This window comes from Strix aluco, chromosome 3 (genome assembly GCF_031877795.1).
Source record: "Strix aluco isolate bStrAlu1 chromosome 3, bStrAlu1.hap1, whole genome shotgun sequence".
Lineage (NCBI taxonomy): Eukaryota > Metazoa > Chordata > Aves > Strigiformes > Strigidae > Strix > Strix aluco.
In genome coordinates, this window is record NC_133933.1 from 37,232,436 (window position 1) to 37,247,593 (window position 15,158).

General features: G+C 39.3%; 1 protein-coding gene across 5 annotated transcripts in view; it reads right to left on the reverse strand.

Annotated features, from left to right (window-relative positions):
- Nucleotides 1-15,158, reverse strand: part of DAAM2 (dishevelled associated activator of morphogenesis 2) — a 236,526-nt gene that overhangs the window by 66,474 nt on the left and 154,894 nt on the right. For all 5 annotated transcript variants that reach the window (XM_074818119.1, XM_074818122.1, XM_074818117.1 and 2 more), the window contains 3 exons: nt 14,576-14,650; nt 8,024-8,118; nt 1,675-2,008 (listed from right to left, as the gene is read on the reverse strand). In XM_074818119.1, coding sequence (XP_074674220.1) covers nt 1,675-2,008; nt 8,024-8,118; nt 14,576-14,650 — 504 coding nt within the window. The remainder of the gene's footprint in view (nt 1-1,674; nt 2,009-8,023; nt 8,119-14,575; nt 14,651-15,158) is intronic.

Consider the following 15,158-nt stretch of genomic DNA (forward strand, 5'->3'; position numbering starts at 1 on the left):
ATTGCTTTGTGTAGTGGAAAATCCCATTCCAGCATCTAGACACAAGCGTTAAAAATTGTGAACAAGAACACATCCCTTCTGCTAGATAATTTTGGGGTTTGGGTTGGGTTTCTTGTTTTGTTTAAGGAAGAAAAAAAGAGAGAGTACCCATCATCTTTCTTTTTTTTTTTTCCCCCCAATGAAAAAGCATTTTGACAAAAGCAAGCATTTATGCAAAGCACTCTTTCATGAATGTGAGAGTTGGTAAGCATCTGCAAATCATTATACCAGATTCCTCAAAAGCTCAAAAGACCTGTGCTACCACACTTTGCCCAGCAAGGACTTATCTCAGTTTTTCAGTAAATCTTAAATCAATTTTAAAAAGAAAAAAGGAAAAAAGGAAAAAAAAAAAAAAAGAGAGTGAGGACCCAAATGGGAGACATTGAGTAAACTCAGCATCTATCTCCCATACGGGTTTATTATGCAGAGTCATTTGGTCAAGTAAGGATAAGTTAACACAGGACCACATGTGTTATCAGGGCTGTGAGTTACCACTGCTTTTTGCCAAGCATCTAAAGTTACCCCCACCTGTCTCCAAGGTATACAAGAATGTCAAATTAATTCAGGAAGGATTCTCCATTTCAGCTAATTACTAGACAGCAAGCTGAATGGAGCAGTGCACATAGAGGGGTGGACCTACCAATGCCACATATACATTAATACCAACCCAAGATCTCTTGCATCCCAGTTTCAGGTCTGAGTCACAGTCACTGAATCTCATGGTGCATTCAGTCCTAACAACCACCATTGGCAGCTACTGTTCATAAGCACAGACTGTTTCCCCATTTACTTTCACAGTCATAGCTCACTATGGCCCAAAATCCACTGATGCATTAGCTGAGGAGTAGGCAGGAAATAATGGCTGTCAGAAACCAGGATCCAGGGCCAACACCACTCTTATAATTTCAACTAAGAACACACAGTAAATGGGTGAAGTTACCCCAAAGGTTAGGAACTACAGCTTCATACACAGCAACAGATTCTGTTACATCTTTTTGTAAAGGTGTTCTAGGAAGAGAAACGTTGTAACAGCAGCAAGCAGTATCCACAATAAAAGCCTGTCAGAGATCTACTGACCTATCTCAAGGTCTCTCAGATTGAGTTTCCCTTCTGGTGTTCTGAATGGGAGATATCTGAGCCAACAATTGATGACTGGTGATGATGCACAAGTTGATTCCTAAGTGGCAAGTAAGGTGCCTCCACTGTTCATTATTTAATCCACTGTCTCTATTATTTAATCCACAACTCTTTTATTACTAAATTAAGGGCTTTAAAGTCAAGACAGAAGCTCTTGGAATTCTGTGGCTTTGGCTTCTAGGGTAGAACAACTGATTACCACCCCAGAAATGCCATCAGGTTAGAGTATGAAAAGATCAGCAGCTTTCATTGAACATAGCAAACCCCATTTTAAGGTAAAATATAGGAGATTTCAAATTAGCATTAATGACAAGCAATCAGGTCTTGAAAAAAAAATATATATGCAAATAATCCATTTAAGAAAGTGACCTTCCTAAAACAAAATGGGAAATATTGCCTTTTTACTACCTAGCAAGCTTGCAATACATGCATTATAAAAATTACTCCCTGCAGAGATTCACCATACTGAGTATTTCTGGCAGAGTAGCCTCCTTGTACCTGAAATCTTGTCCTTTCTGCAGCATAGACTTGGTAGTGAAGCATGGCTTGCAAGACCTTCTTGTGACCATCTGGTACCAAGCAGACAGCCCCTAGGATCTCCAGCACAGCAATCTTGGTTTTAATGTTCTCAGTCCGTAAGCTTTGGGAGATGATGTTGATACTCTCTGGATGAGCCAGGACGTGAGCCCGTCCTTGGGAGTTGTTCATCAGTGCCTTGATACACCCTATAACGGATGTGTGTATACGGCTCTCTGAGGTCTCATAGTCCATGCTCTTCAGGAAGTTCAGCAAACAGCTCAGGCCGTCCAGCTCAATAAACCTGGTCACAAACCTGAAAAACAAACAAACAAACAAAAAACCTCCAAAAAACCTCAAACAGGTAAGGAAAATAAGGAAAGTAGACCAAAAGGCAATTTATCCAAAAGATACCATATTGTTCAACCCTGTATCTGTAAAAGCTGGCTAGTTTTTAGCCTAAAGTTCACAGAATAATTCCCAGGTATTTAAGAAAACCAAACCAAACTAAACGGATAGAAAACTAATAATAGTGTGTCACATAGTTTCAGAGTAATTATGTTCTATCACCTTATGACGCTGCTATTTGGTCGCTGTGTTCATTGTTGCAGTTACCCCTAAACACCTGCTGTGGTCTACCCCAATAGTTGCTGCATTTTCAAGGCTGAATGGATTCTTTCAAATTAATAGAAATCAATAGAAAAGGATGGAATTATGTAAGTCAGTTCAAATCAATCATTCTAGTAGTGTTTCATTTAGAGTTCCCAGGCTTAAAAATAGGGATTCAAAGATATGAAAAGGGCTGCAAATAATTTCTCTAGATTGCTTTGTTTACCTCCTGACTCCTCTAACAGGTCATTCAGGTAGGTGCACTTTTTTAGAATGTCTGAATGCAAAACCATGTGAACTACACTTGAATTTTCAGTCTAACAAAATGTACACCAACAATCATATGTCCATGACCACTATCGAAACAGCATAATGTAGAAAGATACCTCAAACAAATGAAAAGGTTGTTAAAAAAATGCCATCTGTGTAACAAATTAAAAATACCAAAAGTCTGTGTCACTGTGCTTTTACCCAGACACTCTTCCTCTCCGTTGGACACTTCCTAATGTACAGTCTTTCTCTTTTCTGTCCTTAAGTGAGATACCGTTCCTAATATGCAACAGTAATGGAAGCACCATACTGAAAGACTGGATTTCACTGGTCTCTCTTCATGTCTCTGCACCAGCAAGACAAACCTGAGCCATATATATCTCTTGGATAATATGGATTTGACATATGTATGGTCTTCTGGTGGTTACACCCTACAGGAATTTTTAGGGCCTACCTGAAAGTTATGTTCACTATGCTGATAAATTTGCCAACTTTCAGCTTATTTGGGCTAGTAGTTTAACCAGAAACATGGCAAAGCCTGGTGCTTTCAACAAAGTTTCAGTCTGAGGTTTGGGTTTTGTTCAAAACTGAATTTCAAAGTGAATATCTGAATAAGGGCAAGCACACACAGGAACGCATGTGCACCAAAAATGAAAACAAGCTTTAGTTGAACCCAGCTAACACAATCTGCCAAATTTCACACAGGCCTGATTGCACATTCTTTGGATGCATCATCTTGTCTACCTGAACAAATCATAGGAGGAGAAGCCCCTCTGCTTGCAGGCCAGAGAGCGGGATCAACATTGTGCACCAGGAATTTGGTAAGTCACTCAAAGCAGACTGTTATTTAAACTGATTATAGAAAGATTAAAACTTAGTTCAGGTTCTGTAATGCATTTAGCTGCTAGCATGCCAAAGAAGACTGAAATAAGTGCATTCATGGCTAAAAGAGTTGCTGCTAAGGATGTATTTGGAACCAAAATAAGCACAAACTCAATGTGTTACCAAACAATGCGATGCCAATGACTTCTGAGCATTTCTCTAACCCTGGGCCTAAAGAGCAGAGTCACTCTTTGCCTCTACTATGGAGGAACTAGTTTAAATTCTCCTTCTCCTCACTTCAAAAGTTCAGTTCTATGAGTCCACCTTATACCTTAGCTATTCCCTCCACCTTTTAGGGGAGAGGAAAAAAAAAAAAGAGAAAAAAAAAGCGCAGATGTTTTGTTGCTCTTTCCAGTTCCAGGGCTGAGGGAAGACTTAAGATGGATATCTTTCTGAAGATACAGAGCTCTACTGATAAAAGAAAACATCCTGAAGAAGCAGCTGAACAAAGGGTCCCTTAAACATACTTCTGGATGGAACACCTGGTCTTATGATGAGACATACAAGGCACTACAACCTTCACATAATTTAGCCTGCTCCAATGACCATGTGAAAAGAAATGGCAAATGCACAAAAGTCACATTGTCCCAGTTAAGCATAATCCTTTACTAAATTCACTGGCAGAGCAATTTTTCTAAGACTGTTTGGATGAGGTCATTGCAAAAAGGAGGCATGCACAGGAAAGTGGTGTGTGTCACAGGCCTTGATTAATGACATAATTTAAAACGATGTTGGGATTTTCCTGTACTCTTCGTAGTCCAGAGAGCAAACAGTAAGCTGCATTACTTAATAGGAATCAAAACCAAGTACCTTCCCATTTCAGCTGACATCAAAAGCAGGAATCAAATGATGATTTTCACCTTCCTTTTCTAAAACACTTAGTAGTACCCTGTTCTCCAGAAACATCAGAAATCATGCAAGAGTGAGATAAAGAAATGGCAATAGCAGTTTCTGGGCCAACAGACACTCTCAGTATGAGGACTTGTTCAGTGTGGGGAGGTATGTGTGTAAATGTCTCTACAGGAAAGAAAAAGAAGTGAGAGTTTAGCTGACTGGCTGAGAGCCATAATCCTCACACTGTTCAGTGCTTGTGCATCTGTATGTCTGTTAGCAGGGATGTGAGTGTATGTGTGTATGTATGTGCAAAAGTAAACCCAACTCATACAGATAAAGTACCTTCTTCCTCACAATATACATGTGTAAGTAACTGCCATCCCATACATCCTGTATGCTGCAAATTAAGGTCTTGTTCTAGACTGGAAGGTGTAAAGTTAAGCATATTTGCCAATGCATTCTGGCTAACACATTCAAAAACTCAAGTGTAAATAAAGCAGGGTGTGTTTTACTAGGTGCTAAACAAGCAAATTAAAGCCTAACCTCACCTCATACTCTCACTTGACCAGTTTAGCACACTTTAAAAGGCAGGGCGCCTCTTAGCCTTTCAAGTTTTAGAGAGTGCTGATCAGAATGAGTTAGCTAGCTTTAATAACAAACCTTTCATCCAAATACGGATGCAGCAGTCTAAGAGGTAATGACCCACTGATGGATTCCAAGTGTAGGGGGGACAATCTCCCTGTGAGACTTGACAGCTCAGGAAAGATGGAAAGATCATATGCTATGGGTGTGCAGAGAGCAGGATGTTCCCGCCCTGTTAAAAGCCAAGGCTACACTTCCCTGAAGCATCACTTTTTGAATCTGTGAGCATGCATAATCCTGACAACTGAAAAATTCAGCATAATGGATTTTGCTTGCTGGATCACCTCCAGTATGCACTTGTATGCAACATGGCTATAACAAACAAACAAAAGTAACAGGAGGTAAATCTGAATTAAGCAAAAGGAGAAAAGCAGACAGCAAAGGGAGTTAGTGATGATTCAGACTAAAGGAGGTATTTTTCTGGGGTTCCAAAAAGGGATTTTTTTTTGTCCAGTCCCTTGTAAGTTTTTACTGTTGCTGCACTTCTGAACCTCCATTTTTGGGCACTAAAATACCAAAAGGAAAGCTCTTCTCTCACTGCTTCTGTCCAGCAGTTTGTCATCACACTTGTTTATAGTCGTAAGTTCTTACAAACCTAAAAGAAAATGTGTTTCCTTACAAGATGCAGATGTGGGTTTTTTGTTCTCTAAGGCTGGGGTTGTTCCTGCATGCTGGGACATAACATGTCTTTATTATTTCAGGGCAGCTCCTAAATACCAGAACAAAATACACTTGCTAAAATGGGGCCAACTAGCTGCCCAGGGATGCTTCTATCACCTTTTCTCCAAAGAGGAGAGGAACTTAAGTTTGGGTAGGTCTGCTTCAGTTTTTGTTGCTGTTAGAACTGGTGGGTTGGAATAGAGGCATAGATTATTGCCATTACTCTGCATTTTCTACTAGTAGAGGCATTTCTACAGTAAAATAAAACACAAAGACAAATACATGCATTTTTCTTCTTTTGATTCCTCTAGATCAGAGAATTCAAGCAGAGGAGCCTCTTGGTAAACTTTCAGAGCCCCTGTGTACCCTACCATCACAAATGGATTCCAGACAGCACATCCTGTGTGAATTTAGGTCTCTATTTTCTTCAGAGGCCTGATGAACAGAAGTGGCAAGGAAAATAGGATTTGATGTCCAAATTCAACTAGAAAGACTAGTATTTTGAAGGCTTTGGTATCATACTGCTTATGAGAGGGATTTGATGGAGCCGAGGGCCTCTCTACTGCAACCTTTCCATCAAGAAGAAATTGGCTTGTTGATCAGGCATTGGCACGCAGCCCATTTGGCAGCTAACGAATTGAGTCGCTGGAAATTAGTTGAGACATAGGACTTAACTCAAAATTTGGCTTGGCTTAACTATTTTTTAAAAAAAAAAGCCCCATAACCATCGCCAGCGATTTAGAAGAGAACACTTTATAGGGCAGCTCGTAGATGCTTGTACTGAAGCTTGCTAGGGTTATTATAAACAGATGAAGCACAGGCTGTTGTCAAGGGGATCCAGCAGAAGCAATACAGGTCTGAGAAGGAAAACCTTACAAGGCTTTGAGCAAAGGACATTTCCCTTTCTCCTTCTCTACTGCCTTGCTCTCAACAAGGAGGCTGGGCTGTCCTATTCAAAATGACAGAGCAGAACAACCAAAGGTGGCCACCAAAGTGTTTCAGGTGGACCTAACAGAGAGGCCTTGCTGCTCTAACTATGCTTAAAGCTATCACTTTCACAGAGTAAGCATCAAACCAGCTCCACATTAATACAATAGAGTTGCTAAATCAAGTCTCAACAGCACAGGACTTTGGTTTAAAATTCTTGTGAGAGTTCGGAGTTTGGCAGTTGTCTCTACTTCCATTTTAACTTAAAGTCCAGATGCATTTTACTGTGTTCTCTGTTTTAAGACACGACAGACAGGATCAGTCACTTATCTATCCCCTCGGGCTAGGTCTCAATATAGGCCACTGTTTCTCCACTTCCATGTTAAAAGCACTCACTCTACCCACATGCTAAAGTTACCAAAACCTGATGAATCTTTATGCCTCAGAGGAGCATCAAAATCTGGCTTTGTGCTCTCTTACAGCCTGTCACAACAGGAGGTAAAAAACTGAAGTTTAAGCTGACATGTTCTACCTCACACTTGCTGTGAGGTGAGGAGCTGCGTGCAGTGAACTTTTTAAACATCATGAAGGGGAGAAGCACAATCAGCACTTAGCTCTGCAAGAAGTCCCAGAAATATCTTCAAGTCAACATAACTGCAATGCAAACTCTTTGAGACAAATTTTTTGGGCTGTATTCATTTATTTAATTGTTTGGTTTGGTTAGCTTCCACCCCCCCCAAAAAACCCGTTTGCTTAGGCATTACTCTGAAATTATGACTTCAGCATAGTGTGGAGGCAAATGCATTTGGTCTATTTTGGGCCCAATACAAAGACGTTCAGAAACTTTTTGACCAAGTGTTTCCTGAGATCATATCAACTATAGTTATTGCTTCTCCACAATGCTCTTCTAAGTGTTAAGTGGAAAAGGTTTCTATGCTAGTTAGTTTGCTATTGTTCAGAGCTTTGTTCCCAGAAAAACAAAGATGACCTTACCTTCAAAGACACAGTACACAATAGAGTCTCTTAACATTTCTCTACACCACAGTTACACATAGAACAGGAAGAATGCCAGACCAGGTGATGTCAGATGGATTAGCTGCTTTGTACCAAACAGTTCACATTACTAAAGATAAGGGGAAGCTTGAATGCAAAGTTCAGAGTACAGGCTGAGATTTTGCCCAACATGAATCAAATTACATGGGACATTCAGGGGGCTATGAAGTCTAAAATCTGATCTTCATAGTCATTACCGGTGTTTGCACATATCTGCCACAGGTTTTTCACATCAGACTTTGTCTTTTATTTTCCTGAAGCTACATGCTTCAGCATTAGTGTGCCCTCCCAACTAGACAGACCTAGGGACTGTAGGGTTCTCTGTGGATTGTCTGAAATATCAGAGAGGTTTGTGTGAGGTGAGACAATGAGGTTTCTGTCCTTGCCACTCTTTCCCATGTCACATCTGACCATAGGGAGGCAGTGAATTGTGATGAAAGAGAAACAACATTACCTCATGGGCTGAGTCCGCAGAGCTGTCTTCAAGTCTTCAACTATTTTATTTTTCATTTCTGTTTCTTCTTCATCGAAAGCATACAGAGTCTGCATCTGTTCAGAAAAGAAGATGACAATCAGGAAAGCTCAGGCTGCCTAGAAGCTAAGAGACAGGCCGGGAATTATGAAAAACAACTATCCCATCAACCCATGCAGAGGTGCCTGCCGACCTCTCACCAGGAAAGCAGCGCCTCAGCTACAAAACTGAATCCAGATGAGGCTGCTCATGTGGACTGGCAGCAGCATACTGCTTTGCCACACTGGCTAAACTAGGGTTCTCAGATTACCCCCCAGAAATCGTGCTTGCCAGTATGCCCTCAGAAAACTGTACCTAATTTGGAACAGTGATCTGTGTGGTGATCTATGGATATGTGAGGCAAAGTTTGTAGGGAGAGGTAATATCTTTTATTACACTGACATGACTGGAGGGATGGGGGGGGGGGGCACCAACAGATTTGTGTGTCAGGTTTCAAAGCATAAAAGCTTTTTCTTCAAGTGATTAAACAGCCTGCAAGTACCCTGAATTACAGTTTGTGTACATACAAGTTTGATTTTTCTTCCCCACACCAAGTACATCACTTGATTTCAGATACTGATTTTCCCTATATACTTTGCCCTTGTTAATTAGGAACATTTATTGCAAAAAGCTGGATCATCATAAAATCCCTGTCCCTGTTTTTTAACAAGTATATTGAAACACACAGAGACTAGATTTTTCCCCAGTGTGCAGCCTGAGATAAATAGAGCTTCCAGTTAACGGGAACTGAAGATGCTCACCGTAAATTATGGTGAGAGATGATGAGTGGAATACACACAAAAAATACGGTTTTCAAAGTCAAACAATGCCATTAAAAAAAGTGGTATATCAGGAAATCAGGGTTCCAGATCTACACTCAGCACCACTGCAACCTTGTGATGTGAAGCAATATTCTTCATTTGCCCATCGCATATACCATTCAGGCTCACCACTTCAATGTGTGGCTTTTTAAAAAGCCAAGACTCAATGCTGGGAATTCTTAGCCTATAGCTAGGTCTTCTTAGCCTCTTTAATTGTAAAAGAGAGGATAAATGACTTTCTTATTGCAGGATTTCTCAGGGATATCACTCAGTAATATCTGGAAAGCAGCTCTGAACCCCTTCGCAGATGAATAACCCAATTAAACTAGTATCATCTATCAGGGATCTGATATTATACCCCTCTGTGGTGGAATCCAAGTAACTACAATTATGGCCCATTACAGCAAAATGTTTAAGTCTTTATTTTACTGTTTAGCAAGCACCAAAGAAAACCTTCTTCTCATGGGAACTTCCTTTAACTCTCCTCCCCACCCCACCAGCCCAACACCTCACTTCCCTTGGAAGTGCTCCCACGTTGCTTGCTTTTGCAAACCACGTGGTGTCAACACATGTCGGATCCTGAGGGTGGTCATTTGGCTACATGCCGTTGCTATCTTACACTGAACAGCTGGCATAGGGAGATGTGTTTAACTCTAGGGGTCCTCTCTCTGATCCACGCTAAAGTCAAATTCACTCAGTAACAGAGCAAGCTATTTCCTGCCCTAATGGAATGACAGAGCGCTACTGATGGAAAATGAGCTGATGATGTTTTATCTTTTGCCAGCATCCCCCGACAGCCAGCAACATAAATTGAAATGCTTAAGCCAAGCCATATATGATCCCCCTCTTTGAAAAATAAACAGAAATCCTGAACAGGCATTATGGAATCTCAATGGCAGAGTCCTGGGGTGTGATTTGGGGCTTGATTTGTATTTTCTTGGGTGACAGCCCATCTGGTCATCTTTCCTTTGGCCCATAAAAGCTCCTTTGAAAGGCTCCCATTCTTCCAATGGCTTAATTTCTCCTCTGAGCCATTGTGGGGGGAACGCAAATGGATGGTAGGAAGGTGCTCAACAGTATTTTGTTCAGAGTAAAAAAGGCCCATTTCCAAATGAAACAAATACAAATAATCCTGCCTTTACAACAGAGGGTGATTATAGAAAACCCCTTTTCTAAAGCTGCAGGCAGCCAAGAGCCCTTCATTTCTCACTTTTCTTCATGGCCAGCAACTCAAATCCTCATGCCCTCTCTAAAGACAGACTGGTCACGCGTTTGCATTATGAAATAGCTTTCTCAGCAAGAGTTATAGAAAACATAACTGTCCCTAAGAGACAGAGGGGAGAGAACTGTCATTATCTGAGGCTGGATTTCATTAATGTAGCTGACTGATGAATTGCTTTCCTGAACTACAAACTGCACTCGAGGACTACTCAAGCACTGCTATGCTGAGGATGCAGCTAGTTACTATCAGTTAACCAAACATACCAGAAAGAGGAAGCAAAATAGCGCCAGGTCCTTATCCAGTTGCTAAAGAGTGGTATGCATAAGGCTTATTTTTACAAGCACATTTTGCATATTTAAAGTTTTCCAGATTAAGTGCATCACCCAGGAAAGTATAGCATCTAGTTACTTGATTTGCGAGTTTGAAAAAGTTCCCAAATTTGTGAAAACACTCATTCACATGGAATTTGATGTGTAAAACTTCAGGTAGTCCAAGAAATTACTTTTGAAGATTTGGCTCCATTTAAAATTAAATATTTTAGTTTTATTAAAAGCACAGATTAATTCCCACACCTTATCCTAATGGCTAATCATTCCCCTAAACTGCTAGGAAGGAAAATACAGGACCATAATGACAGTACATGTGAGAAAGAGAGAGAAAAAAGAACAATGAAAAAAAGTGCATGAACTAGCATCAGCAGTACACTATATGATGGACCTAGTTTTACTTAACAGTCTCACACAAATGAAATGAAAAAAGAAAGAAGCAAATAGAATAAAAGTGAAAAAGCAACCTGAATGTTCTGATTTCTCATTATAGTCCAAGCTTTTTCTTTAGATCTTGTCTAAAATCATAACCAACAAAGTGTTATCATTATTTAAATCACTTTCAGTTCATAAACAAATACAAGCAAAATTAAAATCAAAGTTTGATTAAAAAATACTGTATTGCATGCCTCCTATGACATACCTAGACAATACTATAAAACATTTCTTCAAAGAAAACAAGTCAGTTGAAATCCAAAGTGCACCACATCTCTAACTACATAAAGGCTAAACTAAGAGAATAAACTATGAATCATAATCTATGAATAGATGTAATTTTAAAAACCTGAACTTTTAAGCAAATAAATTTAAAGTAACATAGATATCACCTAACCCAGATGGAGGAGAGAGTAATCATCCACCTGCTAAATTCTGCTGAAAGAGTTATTTTTTTAATGTCCTGTGAAGCTGCTCTGCCCTGGACAAATGCTTTCTGAGTCAAGGAAAAGGGCTTGGTTACAGCTGTATTTATTAATCTTGACCCTTGTCTCATACTCTTGACAGAGCCATCTCTCCAGAAAAGCTGGATCTGCAACTACTGTTCACCTGAAAGTCTCTCTGTGAAAATGCATACACAGCCAAGCTCATAAAAGCAACACAGTGCTGTCAGAAGTTTTCCTCCCCAGTGAAGAGGGCTGTGTTTATTTGTGCTGCCAAGCAGACAGTATCCTGGGGTGAGGAGGGCAGGAGGAGTACAGGGATATTTCTTTACAAGTGATATTAACAGGGCAGCTGCTCCATTTTCCAGAAAAGAAGTTTTGTGTGTTCTTTAAGAAAAGATAAATCAGCAGAAGATGACAATGACTTTGATAATGGAAATGGTCTCTAATTGTGGGCGTGCAAGCTCTCCACAATCACTGGTATTATTTATAGCATGTAGACATCAGAGTACCGGGCAAATTTGGAGGCTCCTCTTTCTAAATTAGCAGCTGTCCCTTCTCTTAAGGATTGGTCTAGAAGACAGTCTACCAATGACCTACTTGGTCCCTTCCTTTCAGTCAGGCTACCTGAAGGATGGGAGAGTCCCTCTACAGGAATTGCACACTACAGACTCCAGTTTTAATGTTGTACACTCTTGTGAGAATTGGGTGTAAAAACTATTAAAATTTAAAAAGTCACAGCAACAGAAACAATTGTGGGAACAGAACTGTGCCTAAAATGCATGGCTTTTTGAACTGGATCGGGAATCTGTGACCTAAAGTGCTTCCTAACATAGTGGTCTGAGGTTACAAGTAGGGAATGTCAAACATGTCAGGAATCACCACATTGCTCTCTTGCATAATCTGTGAGGGGCAGATATGATGGGTAACACTGCAACGGATCTTCTGAGAAAATGATCCTTGAGCACAGAGGCCTTGGCCTGCTGAAAGCCACAGAAAGATATTTAATGATATCAACAGGATAAAGGAGCCATTTCTATTTTATCAGCAGGTAGAAAGAACTTTTCTGTCAAGCTAATATCTGAAAAATAACTTAATTAAACAAAAGGATATAGAAAAAGATGTGAAAACTGCATGTAAAAAGATACTTATGCAGTTACTTCACAGGAGATGCAAAGATTAAATTTTACTAAAAAAACAGGACTTAGGGATTTAAACTAACACTTCTGTGATTATTGCTACCATTTCAACTCTAATACTTCTTGCAATATTTCTAATTAAAATATTGCAATACCTGATAGTGCCCAAGAGACGCAAACTGAAATAGACTAGACAGTGTCAGAAAGCAACATGAAACATGTTTTTCTTTCACGACTTCTGAGCCAACTCCACTTGGACACAGTTTTTAAAAAAAGAATGTAAAAAACCACACCACTAAATTTAGGACTGAAATTATAAGGGACCCAAAATAACCATTTGGAAGTTAAGAATCTCAGAGGTCTAAATAATAATGAATAGAACATGTCTTTTAAAAGTGTGTAGAAGCTGCTTCTCATCTGTATTACTTCAGTTTTCCACTGATACAATTCCTGTGAAATCAAGTCAACCAAGTTTCACCTGCCTAAAAGTGAATCAACTAAGTGGTAAATCAGAAGCAGGGGTTTTAACCCCAAAGGGTCTTCTCAGCACTTCAAGCATAAGAGTAAATCATGAGGCCTGAAGCAAAATAAAAGGTTATCAATCATTCAGTGCTGAGGCATGCAAACAACATTACTGGGGCTGGTGTTTATTGGTGCTGTTAAAACATGTTTAAAATTAGAAACATAGGCCAAAATATAGTCTCATTCCATGGAACTGCTCCAGATTTACAATAGTGGTGTGTACGTATTCACTCCAGGTTTACATCAAGATCATTTAAAGACTAATCCAAAAGTCACTGAAATCAATGGAAAAACTTTCAGTAGATTCAAGAGGCCTTGGATCAAATTCTACCAGAAGTATTTGGCTCAGTGACACTGCAAGGTTTCATACTTTTTTTTTTCCTTAATGGCCCTTGTAGAGCAAATTTGTTCAGTCAGGAAATCAAAGCACAGTGCCATGCCAGTCACAAAAGCTCAATCTATTTCTCAAAACAAGTCCATATTCTTTCTATTCTATTACTCTGCCTCAAGAAAACCTGGCATGAAGGAATGTGATAATTTTGTTTATTCATGACTCACAATAGAAAGCAGTTTTTCTTTTATACTCTTAAAGTTATAACACTTGTAAATCTTGATATTTTTTTTACTGACCAAGACATATTTCACCATGAGAAATGCATCAGTATTGATACATTTAGCATCCATTAAGGCATTATTTTTATGAAATTATTTTATAACTCATAACCACAATACAAAATGTTCAGAGAAGCCTTTAGAAATCAAACATAAAAGCGTAAGTAAACAAAGAAGGTGTGCTACCTAAGGTGCAGGGATCAGAATTCTGTCATCACTTCTTCACAACTGCCAAAAAAGCTGAGTGGACATTGCATATGAATAATGGGAGGCAAAATTTGACTATAAAAATCAGTAAAAGTATCAAATTTCAAGATATAAGATCTACCATATCAAAGGAGATCAGTAGACACTATATGCAGGTGTGCTGCTTCTGCTGGTGACCAGCTCTACTGGATGCTTCAGAGGAAGAGACACATACAGCTACTCAACAAGGACAATTAAAAAACGTTTTCCTCTAATATCTCGTTGGCTTGTATCTGATGTCTAAGGTATTATAGCCTTATGTTCCTCTACTTATCTGCTCTTATATAAGTGGATATTATTTTATTTTACATAAACAGCTACCTTTTCTTTAATTCTTCTACTAAACTAATAAACCCAGTGTTATCTTGCAGATTAGTTAGAAATCAATTTGAAACCACACAACAAAACAAAACTTTACCTAGTTTTCAAATAGTTGCTTTTCTGATTCATCAGATATTCTCTTGAGTTTTCATTCCAGAATCTAATCTGATTGCCTTCAGTGCTCAGTATTGTAGAAATAAAAACTGGAAATGCTTATGGTGCTTTCTAATCTATTCTTCTGGTAGAGCAAGGCTCTTTCTTAATACACATACTCATCTTCTTTCAGAAGTCTTATTTTAAATCAGTCTTGCATTTGTGCTAACATTCTTCTCCTTTGGGGACTTCTTCCTAAAGAAACACATCTCTATGATAGCATATCTTCCCTGCTTTGCAGGAGAGGTAACTTACTGCTGCCATGGAATTGATGCGGTCAATGTAGTAATCTGGCCAGCTGGTAGCAAGCTGATTAGGATCTTCTTGTTCCTGAAACAGAAAGTTAAACAAGGTTACACAACGAGGTTTTACAAGATTAAATCCCACTGTAGAACCATCTGGGATTCTTCACTGCGCTGCTCTTTATTGTAGTATGTCCCCCCCATTTCTTGTGTAACGCACATAGATGTGCAGCATTTATTAGAAACATTTATGAACCTGTAATGTTAGCACTGTCACCATGGTGTGTCAGATAAAAAGAATCCCCTTCAGCTAAGGTTATTAAACACAGAAAAATGAAGTTTGATGGAGACACAGTTACCTGTGGCATCTAAGCAGCAAACCTCAGTCCCTTAAACGTACTATATTTCCAAGTAGAAGGATAGCTCATTTACAGGTTTACATTTTGTGGCTTTAGATATTAGAAATTATTTTGCCCCTCTACTGCTAGATTGATGGTGGGACTCACCAGCAAAGGGGTTTAACATCTGCTATGGAGAAAGAAAAAAGCAAAAAGAAAAAAAAAAGGTTAAGGAACCTGTAAAGGAGTCAAAAGACT